This window comes from Rousettus aegyptiacus, unplaced genomic scaffold, assembly GCF_014176215.1.
Source record: "Rousettus aegyptiacus isolate mRouAeg1 unplaced genomic scaffold, mRouAeg1.p scaffold_m13_p_4, whole genome shotgun sequence".
NCBI classification, from domain to species: Eukaryota; Metazoa; Chordata; class Mammalia; order Chiroptera; family Pteropodidae; genus Rousettus; species Rousettus aegyptiacus.
This window is the reverse complement of record NW_023416307.1, coordinates 121,288,815-121,304,305: the sequence shown is the minus strand read 5'-3', so window position 1 is coordinate 121,304,305 and position 15,491 is coordinate 121,288,815. Positions and strand designations below refer to the sequence as shown.

General features: G+C 49.7%; 2 protein-coding genes across 8 annotated transcripts in view; one reads left to right on the top strand and one right to left on the bottom strand.

Moving 5' to 3' along the window:
• Positions 1 to 9,566, top strand: part of VGLL4 (vestigial like family member 4) — a 138,398-nt gene extending 128,832 nt beyond the window's left edge. For 3 of the 6 annotated variants that reach the window (XM_036218760.1, XM_036218759.1, XM_036218758.1), the window contains 3 exons: positions 797 to 1,019; positions 6,178 to 6,331; positions 6,766 to 9,566. In XM_036218760.1, the coding sequence (XP_036074653.1) occupies positions 797 to 1,019; positions 6,178 to 6,331; positions 6,766 to 7,037 (649 nt within the window). In that variant the 3' untranslated portion in view covers positions 7,038 to 9,566. The remainder of the gene's footprint in view (positions 1 to 796; positions 1,020 to 6,177; positions 6,332 to 6,765) is intronic. The other 3 variants (XM_036218763.1, XM_036218762.1, XM_036218761.1) reach the window with 1 other exon arrangement.
• Positions 9,567 to 10,197: 631 nt separating this feature from the next.
• The window catches only part of ATG7 (autophagy related 7), a 218,895-nt gene continuing 213,601 nt past the window's right edge, over positions 10,198 to 15,491 (bottom strand). For both annotated transcript variants that reach the window (XR_001594500.2, XM_016125399.2), the window contains one exon: positions 10,198 to 10,475. Coding sequence is in view for 1 of the 2 variants with exons in the window: in XM_016125399.2 (XP_015980885.2) it covers positions 10,443 to 10,475 (33 nt within the window). In the remaining variant the exon portion in view is untranslated. The remainder of the gene's footprint in view (positions 10,476 to 15,491) is intronic.

Genomic DNA, 15,491 nt, shown 5'->3' with positions numbered 1-15,491 from the left:
TCATTCTCTAACATGTGCAATGTACACTGTTGCCTTGGACCAGACCCATCAGATGGGGAGGCGGGATGGTGTTCCACACAGTCCCTGCCACGTGCTGAGCATACAACAGAGGCCTTCGTGAGCACCAGTCGATGGACTCTCCTAAAGCAGCTGACTCTCGCTTGGTGTATTCTGGACGGAGGGGCTGTACACTGGCTCTCCGCTCTAGATAAGCCTGAGCATGTACACACCATGCGCCAGAGCAAACACCGCCGCTTCTCGGCCAGTGACACAACTGCTATGTGTCCCAGTTCCGGCATTTGGTAAGGGAGTTGTGTGGCATCTCTCTGTTAGTGCTGCTGGGAGGATCAAGTCAGCTAATGCCAGTGGAGTCTTAGAGCAGGACCCCTGTACGTAGAAGCGTTTGATTGCTTTGGGTCATCATCATCTTCATCCTTCTAAATGGCAGATTCTTGTCAAAGCAAGCTGGCCTTGAGCACCTAGGTTAGTTCTCTAGGCTCTGAGCAGGTGGACTTTATTGTAGAGGTGCTCAGCAGCCTGGCGAAGGTGCTTCCTCCGACACTGAGGGACTTTGCAGTCACACTGACGTCGGTTAGCATCCTGGCTCAGCTTACCATAGGTCAGCAAGCTAGTTGACCTGAACCTCAGAAAGTGGGGGTCATTATGATATATGTATCCACAGCAAGGTGAAGAATTAAAATAGCCCTTGTGAAGTGCGTGGCACGTGGCCGGTATCCCCTTCACCGTTCGCAGGGTGCCAGGTAGTCCCGTCTGAGTGTTGGTTCCTCTTTTTCAGGAACAAGACTGCCAATGGGGACTGCCGGAAAGACCCCCGGGAGCGGAGCCGTAGCCCTATTGAGCGGGCCGTGGCCCCCACCATGAGCCTGCACGGCAGCCACCTGTACACGTCCCTCCCTAGCCTCAGCATGGAGCAGCCCCTTGCACTGACCAAGAACAGCATGGACGCCAGCAGGCCATCAGGCATCGCGCCCACCCTGACGCCGGTGGAGCGGCAGCAGGTATGCTTGCCCAGTGGGGTTTGGGCTGGTGGCCAGTAGTGGGTCTGGGGCTTGGGCCCATGGGCTGGGTGGAGGGCACCGGGCGGAGGCCGTGAGGGAAGCCGTGAGAGAGATGGTGAGTAACTCCAGAGCCTTCGCTCTGCACTTGGGACGAGGAAGTGGCGGCGGCAGCAGGAGGACGGATCCTTTTGCCAAATTCTACCCACGTTTTAGTTCCCACCCAGACCTGCCTGGGCCGTACCTCTTAGGACTAAAGGCCATGGACAAGGTGTTTGGTGTCTTCGGGGTTTAGTTTCTCTGCACCTGTAGGGTTAGTCTGGATAGGTGCGTTTCTGGCAGCCTTCCTTGGCAGTGCTGTTTCTATTGAGGTTAATGTAACGACCCCAATGGCAGTCCTCCATTTACCCATTGTAAGGTCACGTGGACAGGATTAAACGTCAGCTCGCTTTGCTTTGGGCTGGGATGCTGTAGTCAGTGGTCACAGTGGTTATTGGCTCATGCTGTTCAGAAACCTGTGATTGGCAGATAAGGACGTTTTTTATTCAAGGAAAATAAGAAAATTGTTAATACAGACAGTTTGGTAAAAAAAAAAAACTTTTTAAAATGGGGTTTCTGGGGAAATGTATAATAAAAAAAAAGGCATTAGCGTTGAGGTTTGGAATCACTGAATGAGCTCATGGCTTTTTTCCCCCAAGTCTCTAGAGCCTGTGACCTAAAGGTCCTTACTGTTTACTTCAGACTGATGGACAGCGGGCAGAGGAGGTGCTGTGTGCAGCATGAGGACAGGGCTCAGCTTCTGCTCTCCCCGGCGCGTCCCCCAGTACGCCACTGCCACACTCCCGTCTCCCTGCCCGATGCCAGGCTTCTGACAGCTGCTCCACCTGGCCCAGCCGCACCCCGGCCCAGCCAGCAGTGCCCGGCGCATTCTGGTGTGGCCTGTGATGGCTGTTTGTGGGCAGGCCCCGGGTGTGGGGAGAGGTTGGACTGGTGTCTGTAACGTCCAATAAGGCTGATGAGCAATTTGCACTTCCCACCTTGGAGTCTGACATCATGATCCTGTTTGTTTATTCATGTAACAAAACTAGCAGACACCTACTGTGTGCAAAGGAGTAAGCTGGAAGCCAATCAGGCAAGATAGGGGAACTCACATTTTGAACCTAGAAGAAACCGGTAATCAAATGACTAAACTATGGTATTTTAACTATTGCTAAACGGCCACTTATTCTAGTAAGAATAGGGGGCTGAGTGATCATTGCCATTCATTTATCGAACATTTGCTGACCATGCCTGGCCACTCTGTTAAAGCTCTGGAGATAAAGAGAGATGTGTGCACGATACCGATCTAGCCCGGAAGGAGCTCGCAGTCCAGTTAGAGAAATGGATGTGTGAGGAGAGGACAGTCCTCTAGGGTGACAGGGGTCACAGTGGAGGCGATATAAACATAAAAAGTGTTTATTTCTAGGTTGCAGGGAATTCAGCCCTCTGGCTACTGCAGGTCAGAAGGACACTGGTAGTGTCATCGCTGAGCCCGAGTCGGGAGGAAGAACAGGTGGATGGACTCTCAGTAGGCCCTGTCCAGCCTTTAGCTTCTGTGAAGGCTTTTGAGGATCTTCTGGTTGGTTTTTGATCACAGTTACTTTGTGAAAAGTGTTCCACTGGACAGTGACCTGGCCGTCCTTACCATGGTCTCCCTTACTCCTATCCCAAAATGTGCCTGGCTGCCCACTCCAGCAAAGCATCCCTGCCCGTTGGGTGTCCCGTGGGGCTGGTGAGCAGGTTTTCTACGAGTGAGAACCTTGAATTCCCGGGTTCTTTTGGCTTTCCTGGCCTGTGGCCTGGAGCAAGGTGACAGCTTGCCTGGGATGGGCATAGTGGCCCTGGGTTCCCCAATATGGTGGCCACTGATCTAAGCTTTAATTCAGGGTTGGGATTGGTAGTGAAGAGGTTATCAGCCTGCCCTTCCACGTTGACCCCTGCTCATCCACATAGTGACTGTGTAGGCGCGGTGTGGCGTGGCATGGCCTGGATGGTCTGCCATGATAACCTGAGCTTCTGCTCAGACGTTTACTGAGTTCTTTGCCAGGTGCTATGCTCAGGACACAGATGAGTGACACGGTCCCTGTTAGAGGCATCTACCTCTTTCTGGGAATTCTGTTTCATTTGTGAGCTGTGAGGGCAGCCGTTGTGGGGAAGTGTGCACGTCACCCTGCAGCTCTGAGCAAGGGAAGTGATGGTGGGGAGGGGGCTTCCTGGAGCAGCGGCGGGGCTCCATGTGGCGGGCAGGCAGGGCGGCCTGCGCGGGCTGCTGGTGGAAGTCTTCCTCTGTGTGGTGGAAACTGTGACTCAGAACTCTGGGAACTGGGACAGCAGAGTTCCCAGAGAAGCATGTCTGGGGAGGCTGTAGACAGAGTCACCCCACTTTGTGTTTTGGTGATAGCAGCTCTGAGGGGGATAGAGTGTTCTAAAGAAAGATACAAAAGTTACTAAGAAAGTGGCCTTGAGGGCAGCAGCAAACAAGGAGACAGGATGAGATTAAATATTAGAACCCAAGGGACAGTGAACATTGGGCCATTTTCATATGGGTGTTCTTTTCCTAGGGTAGCCAGCGTGGGTGGGGTAAGGGGTGAGGGGAGGTTGAGTGACATTCTCATCCGGGCCCTGCTGCTAATTTGCTGTGTAACCTCCAGCAGGTTACCTGTTTCTGGCCTTCATTTTTCCCATATGGAAAATTGTGGTTTTGCAGGGAGGGGTGTTAGGCCACATGGGCTCATAACCACCCGCCATCTGGGAACGTGAGGCCCGTTCCCGGTGGGTAAGTAGTGCCGAAGCCCAGCTTGCGCTCAGCCAGAGTTGGGGGTAGAGGCTGGAAGCTGAGCTTGGAAGAGGCAGGTGGTTTGTGTGTCTCAGACACTGACCATCTGCACATCTGCAGGTAGGCATTTCACCTCAGGTCAAGTCAGGAAGTGTCTCAGAGATGATTCAATACCAGGGTGCAGTTGTAATCTCTTCACAGTTGGTCGTCCTGCTCTGCTGGGACCTCCTCTAGGCAGGGGCCACGTTCTCCCCTGGAGTGACCTTTCCCTTCCCGCCTTTGGAGAGCGCTGACATAAAGGCTGGACGTTGACTTTGTTTTTCAGTCTAAGCTTCCTGAAATCCATTCTGTGACACTGCGCACTTCTTCAGCTCCCATGACGCCTTCCACATCCCCACTTTGATATTTGAGTTGGTCAGGACTCTGGTTGCAAGGAACAGAAACCAGCCTGAGCTGCTTTAAGCACAGAAGGAAGAGAGTTTTATTGGGAGTGTCAAGGGCATAGCCAAACAGGGAGAACGGGCTGGCCCTTGCCTGGGAGAGCTGGAGAAGACACAAGATTCTTCTTCCTCCCTTAGCTCTGTGTTTGTCTGGGTCTCATCCTCTCCTCTCTGTTTTGAGACCCACATGGCCAGCTTGGCATGGCTGTCCCACAGCCCTTGAGATCAGTCTGAATCTCTTACTGAGTCTGGCTTAGTAGTTGGCCCCCCAGCTGGGTCAGATTCCCAGCCTGGCCAAGGTCATGTATGAACATAGCTGCCTTAGTCCCACCTCGTGAATGGATGGCACGTTCCGAAGAGAGGAGATTGTGGGCTCAGGGACTAAACAGACCCTTCGGGAGGTGGGCTCCACACTGCAGGCTGTCCTCCGGGTGTGGCACGAGCACCACCTGATGAGCAGGGCTCTTACCTGCGACCAGGGGCCAGGTTCCCACACCTCTCAACCCAGATCCTCCAGCCCCTTCCCCCTGTTTCACACTTGAACAAAGTGTAGCGAGCGTGGCGTAGGCCGCTCCCGGAGGGCCTGCCCAGTGGGTGGAAAGTGTCACCCTGGGTCTACCCGGCCCCAGCACCACACTCCCTCTGCCATTTCTGTCCACACACAGTATCACAGCTCCTCGGGCGGCCCCTTCCCATCGCCCGTGTGTTGCATGATTACTGAACCTCTGAATTCTTTTTATGTTGCTGCTAAGCCACATCTCCCCATCTTGGAAGTGTGTGATTTCTTACTAGACCCAAGCCTAAGCCCTTATGTTCAATTCTAGTTCATCCTACTAGATCCAGATCTTTATCACAGAACGTGTTTTGCCATTTCTGTTCATTTCCCATCATGGGAAGGTTTATAAGGAAAGGCTGGATGGACAAGTCTGATTTCCCTGTCGACACTGCTCTTGTCGTTGGGCCTTTTGGGGTGACCCTTCAACCAGCTCTTCACATGTTGCCTTGTCTTGTCCTCGGGGCTAGCAGGAGATACTTTTCCTGGCTGGGATGTAAGGAAGCTCAGTTTGGTTAACAGATATTTTCTGGCTTGGGTGCTGCACCAGGGTTTGGGGGTCCAGAAGCACTCTCTGGTCCCTGCTCTGAGGTGTGCATGGTCTAGAGGATGCAGGTGCTGGTGTCTTACTGATGCTCCTAGAAGGGCTGTTTTACATGCTGAATAGGAAGGGGGGGGGCAGGGGTCATAAAAGGCTTCACAGCGATGGTATTTGAACAGGGTTTTAAAGGAAGACTGGAGTTTGCCAGGCAGTGTGGTGGTTATGGGGAAGGTGAGAGTTGGCAGATAGTTTGGGCGAGGGGTGGTAGTCATGTAATTCACATGCTCACATTTATTTCCTGCATTTTCCTCTCCATCATTTGTATGAGGTGGCTTTGCCTTTAGCAGAAACCGAGTGTATGTTGAAAGGGTACTGAGATCACTCACAGAACCCCTGGGGCACAGTGCCACATACTGAGAAGGCGGAACCACCATTCTGGGGACCGCAGGAGCTGTGGGGGCTCCCTCGCTCTGGATTCACTGCCGTCCTTTAGCAATTTGACTCTGGTTTTGAAGTGGGAGGTGATGACGAGCTGGATTTTAATTTGCCTTTGGTCAGGAGGGGCTCCAGGATGGGCTCACAGCAGGGTGGTGGAGGGTGCAGGTAAGGGCCCTGCACGGAGGAACTGGGGTCTGACAGAAGGGGGATTTGGGTGCTGAGACGTCCGGTGACACTTAGCTCTCTGGGCAGGAGGCGGGCCGGGCCATGGCATGGGAGGGGCATGGAGTTGGTTGGCCTGCCTCAGCTGTGGCAGGTGTCTAAGGACCAGGGTCACTGGCTTGGGAGGCAGAACTTTTGTCTGTCTTCACAAGCCCGAGATGATGCCAGTCACCTCCTCTCCCCAGAACCGGCCTTCGGTGATCACCTGCGCCTCCGCCAGCGCCCGCAACTGCAACCTCTCCCACTGCCCTATTGCGCACAGTGGCTGCGTGGCCGGGCCGGCCAGCTACCGGAGGGCCCCCAGCTGTAAGTTTCCCTGGGGCTGGGGACAGCCAGGTGGGCTTGGGCTCCCTCAGTCAACATAACTTCAAGTGGAGGTTGCTTCCTTCTGTCTCATGCTGTAGGTGGGGACATCTAGCCCCTGCAGCTTATTTCTAATTGGGGCTGAGTGGGGTTTTTTGAGCACATGTGCAGCTAGCACTGTGCTTGGCTTGGGTGGGAAGGGGGAAGAAACACACTGGTCCTGACCTCCATCCTGACCTCCAGGATCTCTCTCTGGTTGGGGAACAGTGGGCTCTACCATCACTTAACGCCACGTTCTCTCTGAACCCAGGGCAGCAGGCTTGCTGCCAGGTTACAGGTTCAGAAATGTGACCCGCCCAAGTGCCCAGCTCAGCTGGGTGGAAGTGGGCCCTCTGTCCCCAGATTCTAGCCCTGACTGCTGTCCTGCTCCCCCACAGCCACCACCACCTGTGACCCTGTGGTGGAGGAGCATTTCCGCAGGAGCTTGGGCAAGAACTACAAGGAGCCTGAGCCAGCGCCCAACTCGGTGTCCATCACGGGCTCCGTGGACGACCACTTTGCCAAAGCCCTGGGAGATACATGGCTTCAGATCAAGGCGGCCAAGGACGGCGCATCCAGCAGCCCCGAGTCTGCCTCACGCAGGGGCCAGCCCGCCAGCCCCTCTGCCCACATGGTCAGCCACAGCCACTCCCCCTCCGTGGTCTCCTGAAGGGAGCACCCCTCTTGAACAAGACGTCGATCTGCATGGTTTGCCTGAGCTTTGAACAGTCAGTGCTTAAAAAACAAAAAACAAAAAAAACCAGAAAAACAAAAAAATTTGTGGGGGTGGGGGGAAGGGAGGGATGGTTTATTCGCAAAAACTGCATCGTTGGGATTTTTGTTCTGTTTTTGTACTTGCTTGGTATTCGTACGCCAGGGCCCTCAAACATGATAGCAGGAATGGAGTGTGGAACAGCTGTCTGATGTAGCACCCTAACTTCCTGCCTCAGTTACCAAAGAAACCTCTGACGCAGGTCTGCTGCCCCCACGGGGCCAGGACGCCATGGCGCGCGCTTTCTCAGTCACAAGCCATGACATTGGTGACCCAGACGATTTGTGCTTTTCCATTTGCTTCTCGAGACTAGGGTGAGTGCGGCTTAGCTTCCGTGGCTTGTTCGGTCCAGCCAGCATGTGTGTGTGTGCGTGCGTCTACTTGAAAAGAACTGTTGTGTCTGATTTGCACTATTGGAGGAGGACTAGGGTTGCCCGCCTGACAACTTTATGTGAGATGCTAGTAGTCTGAGGGCAAACTGCTGAAAAACAAAGGGTTTAAGGATGACATTTCTGACCATTTGTGTGTTTTTGTTGTTTAATTTTAGACGAAACAGCTTTGGAAGGGGAAGTCTCATACAGGTTATAGGTCTTTCTCTAGATTTCAGGTGCTTGCAACTGGACTGCAGACTCTACCAATCACGGGCATTTTACTTTTTTCTAAACACTGCAGTTTGTTAGACTAGAGCTGAGGTTGGAGGTTCCGTAGTGCTTTAAACGTAATGCATGTTTTAAATGGAGAAAAATAGCTGGTTTCTATTAATTGTGTATAGACAGTAAACACAGACCTTAATACTTGCTAGCTTCTGTTCAGAATTAGTTTATTTTTGTCAGTTACAGTCCTAGATATACTTACTGCTGGTACAGTTGTACTCTAAGATTTGTATTTGATATTCACGTTACTCCCAAGTAGTATGTGGCCAGCTGGCCCCTGGCAGGCCCCGGAGATGGGCGGTCGAGTCATCATCGGGCAGCTATGGTGTAGGATGCTGGAGTTTTTGCTGCAGGCTGACAGCATCATTTATTTTTTGCACCCCTGTCTGCTTATTACTAGCTCCCTGGGGAGTAGGGATTTGTGTCTTCCAACTTCCCTCCATGCAGAAACTGTTCCCTTTAACTCTCTTGGCTGAACAGATTACTGACAATCTGTGATATGGTATTTTGTACGCTTCCTCTTATGCTGGGGCCAAGGCAGTATACATTCCTCTGACTTTAATACAGTTATTACTGCATTTATCATTTGCTATAGTAATAGCTACTAACTAGGAATTAGGTGAAGAAGAAAGCATGAGACACAGCTGTGGATGTTCAACAGCTGCTCTTTTTGGAAAATGCACGTGTTTATCCCCCTGCCCCTCCGCCGGGCTACATTCCAGCCTCACCCACTAGAGAGCTTAAGAAGTCGCCTGGCCAGGTGACATGACCACCTCACTTGCAAGGCATTACGGACTCATGGGAACCGTTGAGGCTGGTTTTCAGTATGAGTAAAATACAGGTTAGTTGGTTCATTTTGAAAATTGGCACCGGGTGGAAGTGTCGGAGGACTGGCTCTTGCTGTGGTCACGGGGTGGCTGCAGGTCTTTGAAAAGGTGGAAGCAAAGCCCTTCTCCTCTCGCCCCTGCACACATTTCACTCCCACTTAACTGGGCTTCCAGGCTTCCGCATCCAGGCCCCTCTATTTTCTGTAGGAAGAATCGTTGAGAACACTTTTTTTATATAGGTAACTTTAAGACCATCATTACGCTGTGCGTAAAGAATGTACAGAGAAATTTGTAGGTATTTTTTGAAGAACAATTAATTTGTTAATGATATGTAGCTATTTAATTTTTCCCTTTCCTATTGTAATCATTCATATTTTTTTGTTTGGAAAAAAAAGTTGATCTTTTTTTTTGTCGTAGATTTGTCTGTAAAAGTGCAGGAACACAGTTATTCTATGAGAACACTGCATCTGCCTTAATAGCCACTAGTTTGTTATTGCTACAGGCTACTGAGCGTCGCCACAGGAAAACAACCCCACTGCCGGTGGGCTCTGTGAAGAACAGCTCCTCAGACAGCTCTGTCAGTGAATGAGGCCATCGCTTTGGGAGGGGTCAGTGGCTCCGACAGCCGGGTCCCTGGTGCACTGACCTATCTGGGATAGGCAGTACCTGGAGAGGGCCTCGGGCAGACAGAGAAGCAGAAAAGCAAACATTTCACCAGGAGGGGACATGCTCCCCGCACCAGGAGGGAGCACAGCGAGGTTCTTCACAGAGCCACGCCATCTGCAGTGTGTTCTGACAGTTCTCTCCACGTTTGTAAATCTGTAATATACCATTCTCTGTGGCCTGTTTTTCCTGGAAGAAGAAAAAAAAAAGGTTTGGCAGGCCATCTTTTTTTTGTACTTAAAAGTAGCCTTAAGAACAATAATAAAGTGCTCTTAAACCACGGACTGTATGTGTGATCCTTGGGTCCCGGAGTGCCAGGGCCTTTGATGTGAGGCCTGGGGGTGGGGTGCTCGGTGGCCCTGTACCTGTCTACCAAGGTTCCCACAAGGGCTGGAACATTATAATTTAAAACCTAACCTACAGAAACCCTACTCCGGTAGGTCAGTCTCGGACTCCGTTTTGACTGTGGTTCCAGGCGTGAGACTAAAGGTGACGCCACAAGGATAAAAGGTGCGTGGAAACGGTACCTCCTCTCTCCAGGGCTCCCACACCCGCCTCTGCGGGCGTCACAGATTTGGTCCAAGCCTGAGGGATACACACCGCAGCCCATCTGAACCATCTTGTGCCTGTTGGACACCTGGACACAGACTAAGGCAGACACATAGGGACAGCCACCCCACACTGGACTGAGGGCCTTCACGGCACCAGCGAGGAAACAGCCCTCACCTGGCTGTGGGAGGGTGGTGTCGGCTGAGCTGGTTTCTCACTTGCCCTTTTAGTCTCTTGGGCCCACTCCTCCCTGTCCTCATTGTCACCTCATGGGGGCTAAGGCAGAAAGGATCCTGGGAGCTTGACTATCAAACACACACTGTGACAACAACAAAGAACTGCTCATGGAGGGAACCAAGGCCCAGATCAGTGTCATTACCAAGGTTATTATTTAGCTCAGAACTGATGGGATCAGGAATCATGAGAAACGGAGGACACCAGAGGCTCCTGGGCAGCAGAGGGAGGGCCCCAGTCCTCAAGGTATAGACAGGAAAGGACCAGAAAAGTTGGAGGGGCACAGAGCCCAGAGTCACCAGTCCTGGGGCTGCAGTCACTCCGGCCGCCGAGAGCGCCTCAGCAGGGAGAAGCTGGCCATGCGAGGCTGGGCTGTGTCAGACGGTCTCGTCGTCGCTCATGTCCCAGATCTGCGTGGAGACGGGGGAGACATTCAGCAGTGGTCAGTAGCCCAGCGAGGCCCACTGATGTTCAAAGCTGTACCATTGTGATGACAAGCAGAAGGAAGAATGGCTCCCATTTACACGTGACACGTTGTGCTTCACAAGTACCTTGTCACTAAGGGATTGACACCTCCATTTCTTATATAATGAAACTGAATTTGAGAGAAGTGAAGTTACTTGCCCACTGGTAACTGGTAAGTGAGCCTGCCCATGGCTGAGTCAGTGTGGAGAGCTGGCATTTGGCCCCAGGGAGTGTGAACGCCTCCTCAGTTCAGGGTCCACAGCAGAGTGGCCATCCCTGCCCCAGTCAGTCCCTGCTCACTCTTGTTTCTGTGGCCCTGACCATGTCCCCAGATCCTCTTGTCTCTTTAATGGCCTCCTTATTGTCCATCTGTCCTCTGGAAGGTAAACTCCCAGTGGGCAGGGACTTGGGCTGTGCACTCGCCGAATGGGGCCCAGATGGCCTACGCACACACTTCCTGCCTCCACAGGATCCCACCCTGCCCGGCCTGCTCCATCACCCATGTGAACTGTGGTCCAGTTGCCAACTGGACTAAAAACCACACACCCAGACAAACGCTAACGAGCGGGCTGCCCCTGGAGAGTAAGTTCCTCCCCACCAGCCCCCAAGGGGCACCCAGTGCAAGACAGTGGAGATGGCCAGGTCCTGCCTCTGTCCCTCAGCGCATGTGTCTTGGGGAACCTGAGACTTAAAGAGTCTGGCATGTGGGGGAGGAGATGTGAATATGAAGAAAATAGGAACCCCCGTAAGAATGAAAGTGGGGGGAGGCCCCATAGGCCTGTTCTTTCTCTGTGGCCAGCACAGAGGCCCCCCGACTCTTTGTACCCTGGACCCCCTGGGAGGCTGGTCCCTGAACTTACGCCTTAAGACCTTCAAAATTCCTAGAATTGGTTGCAAAAGGCCACCTCAATGCTAGCTGAGGGAAGGAACATCGTGTTTACACGAGAGGCTGGCCCCGGGGAGACGAGGAGGCCTGGCCAAGGTAAATATCAGCACCAGCTTGACTTTCAAAGTCAAAGATGTAGAAAACAGAGAAGAAAATTTCCTCTCCTTAGGACCCAGCAGCCTGAGCCAGCGAGGGCTGGGGGGCATGCCTCTCACATCCCCATTTCTACTTAATGCCCTACTGTCTGAGGACACTGGGGGTGAGATTGCAATGCCAAGATGGGATGTGGAGGGGAGCGAGTTCTGGGGTCCAGTAGCCTGAGTGGCCAGGCAGGCCCTGCTCTACCCTGGGCCCAGCCCACTACCCGGCTCATTCTCAGCATAGCTTCAAGTAGACTCCTTGGGCCTGCAGCGGAGGGCAGGATGCAGCAGTAAGGGGTGCGGTGGCTGCATTTCGAAAGAAGGCTTCACTTTTGGGAGGCCCTGGGCCTGATGAACCTTCAGTTTTGACCATCTGAACAGGGAAACAAGCCACCAGAGGGTTCACCAGTGGAATTCATGCTTTCACTCGTCATTCGATAAACACATTTATGGAGCCTCTTCCCTGTGCCACGAGCTGTGCATTCCTGGTGCAAATACTCCTTAGCTCCTTACAAGAGCCTGTGAGGTGCATATGGGAACCAGCTGAGGTAACGCAGCTTGCCTAAGATCGCAGAGCAAGGTGCAGGGCTGGGAGCACAGGGGAAAGGTTATGTGAACAAAAGGCCTGCCTGGACTGCTCGCAGGGCTGGGGTGGGCTCTGTGAAGGCGGAGGCCTTGGCAGGGGCCCTACCAGGCCAAGAGGAAGGAAAATGAGGGGGGTGAGCCCGGTGAGCAGGGGCTCTATGACCTCCTACCCAGCCTCCTGGGAAACCACTACCAGCCAGGGCGTGGAAAAGTCCATGTCAGTGAGCAATGCCGCCTGCAAATGAGCGGATGGGTTTGTTCACAGGATGCTGGGGGCCGAGCCCAGAGCAGGGCTTTATGGGAAAGCAGGAGCCGCCATCTATTTTATCATCTAGTCTATTGGGTCTCAGATGTGGGGAGGAGAGAGCTGGCCGGAATACGGGCGTCTGGGAAGGAGCCTGCCTCTGCCTCTTGCTGCCTCTTGCCCAGACTGTGTAGGGGGATCAAGTAAGACACCCAAAGAGCTTATTATGAGGAGACTCTATGGAAAGGGGAGGGAGGATGGATTTTACATAGCTGCATGGGGATTTTTTAGAACAAGTTCCCTGGGCCCGAGATGGGTTTCTCCACTAGGGCAGCAAGTCCTTTTCCCAGCAGCTAGGCACAGGAAGGCAGCAACAGTCTTAATTTTAATCTCCAGAAACTAAAGCCTCAACAAACACTATGATCTCACACGTGTAATCTAAAAAGCTGAACTCATAGAACCACAGAGTATATGTGTGGTTGCCAGGGCCTGCAGGAAGTGGAGGAATGTAGGTCAAAGGGCACAAACTTTCAGTTAATAAGAGGGATAAGTTCTGGGAATCTAATGTACAACATGATGACTATAGTTTTGACAAGAGAGTATATCTGAAATGTTCTCACCACACAAGTCACTGAGGTGATGGATGTGTTAATTTGATTGTGGTAATCATTTCACAATGTATAGGTATAGGTCATGTTGTACAACCTAAATATATACAATTTTTATTATACAATTACCCCTAAATAAAGTTGGGGGGTGGGGTGGGGACCTTAAGCCTCATCCAGACCATGGACTCCCAGAGGGGTCTGAGAGCAGTCTGCATACCACTTGGTGGAGAAGGGCCCCAGCATGGAGGTTGTATTAAATTGGCAATGATTTTTTTAAAAAATGTTGATACTGTTGGCAAGGAGTCTAGAGAAACACTTCTAGGAGAAGTATAAGTATAAATTAGTACCATATTTTTTAAAAGAAGAGACTTGAGAATATGCAATACAAAACTTTAAATGTATTTGTACCCTAAGGAAGAGAGAATCTTTTTGTAGATGATACACAAGTAAACCTAGAAAACCCAAGAAAATAAATGCTAAGATGAATACAAACAATAAAGAGCATTCACTAAGATAGAAGATATAAAACAACAAATTGTAGCCTTCCTATATACAAACAACGTCCAGTTGGAAAACGTAATGAAAGGGAAGAAACCATTATAAAAACAATGAAGATAAATTACTAGGCAATAGAACATGAAATGTACACTATCTCTATAAAAAATTCTCTTCAAAACAGTATTGCAACAGCCTCACAAGAATCTTATAAAAAGAATGGGGAAACGCCTCCTGTTTTTGCATAGGACAATTCAAGTTCAATCAAGATGTCAACTTTTCCCGAGTTTATATATAAATTTAACAAGCTCAATTTAAAGAAACCTACCTTTTCTAGAGTGAGACAAGCTGGTTCTAAAGTTTATGTGGAAAAATAAGAATAAGTGAAAAGAAGAGTAATGAAGAGATTCCCCTATTATATGTTTGAACATCATAAGTCATAAGGTCTATAATTAAAGAGAGTTGTGTCCGCTTGAGCCAGTGGAATGAGTCCAGAAACAGAACAAAATGGAATGTCCAAGTACACATGGAAATTTAGTATTTTCATGATAAAGGTCTGGTGAGTGGCCTTAAATCATTTTTAAAAATGGACTTTTTAATATAGATGATATGGGAACAATTGGATAATCATTTGCAAAAAGATAAAAGTGATTCCATGCCTGACACTGTATATCAGAATCAACTCCAAATGGAACAGAGATATAAATGTAAAAAAATGAAACCATACAAATACTAGGCATAAACATGGGTGAATTCCTTTATAATACAGAAGTGGGAAGCCTTAGACCTAAAATCTATAGCAATAAAAACATACATCGGATTATGTTGAAACACACTTGCAATTTTGCATGGAAAAACCTATAAGCAAAGTTGAAAAGACAAACAGCAAACCTGAAGAAAACATTGTAACATTTCATAAAAGGCTAATCTCCATAATATACAAATAAAAAAATACAGGAGAGAAAGGCCAATACACTGATTTTTAAAAAGCAGGCCAAAGACATAGTTCACAGAAAAAGCTAGGCAGGTGGCCTTTAAATGTAAGAAAAGATACTCGGCCTTAATCAGAATAAGAGAAATGCTAAAACTACCTAGAACACACGAAAAGATACTAACTAGAAAAGAAAAAAAAAATGATTAGGACTTCACAAAAATCAAGACTTCTAGTCTCTCAAAGGCCACTATAAAAATAAAAAAGCAACCCACAGACTAGGAGAAAATATCCACATGGCATATAAAAAAGACTTGTATCCAGAATATACAAGAAATTCTTTAGCTCAATGATAAAGAGACAAATGGATTTTTAAAAAAATGGCCAAAGATTTGAGCAATGACTTCACAAGAGAGGAACTGCAATAGCCAAAAAGAACCTGAAAAGACATTCAGCATCCTTTGGGAAATGCAAATCTAAACCATAAAGAGACAGCACACCTCACCTTCTAGAATGGCCAAAATAAAAAAGACTGGGAACATACACACTGCTGCTAGTAAGAATGTCAACTGGCATAACCACTTGGGTGAAAAGTAGTGACTTGTTAAGTTAAACATACCTTACCATATGACCCAGGCGTATTCTACTCCGATTTGTCCCAAAGAAATGAAAACACATGTCTGCAAAAAGATGCTCCGAGTAAGAATGATGATAGCAGCTTTATTCATAATAGGCACGGACTAGAATCAACCCAGATGTCCATCAACAGGCAAACAGAGAAACTGTGAAATACCCATACAGTGGACACTACTCACCATCAAATGAACAAACCACTGAAGCATGCAGCAACATGTATGCACCTCAGAATCCTTATGCTGAGTCAAAGCCCAACACAAGACTACATACTGTATAAATCCATTTGTATAGAATTCTGATTAAAACTGATCCTTGGTGACGGAAAGTAGATAATCTGTCATAACTCATTAAACTATATTTTGAATGGATGAATTTTAATTTATGTAAATTATACCCTAATAAAGTTGATTTTTCCAAAAGCTACACAGAGAGAACC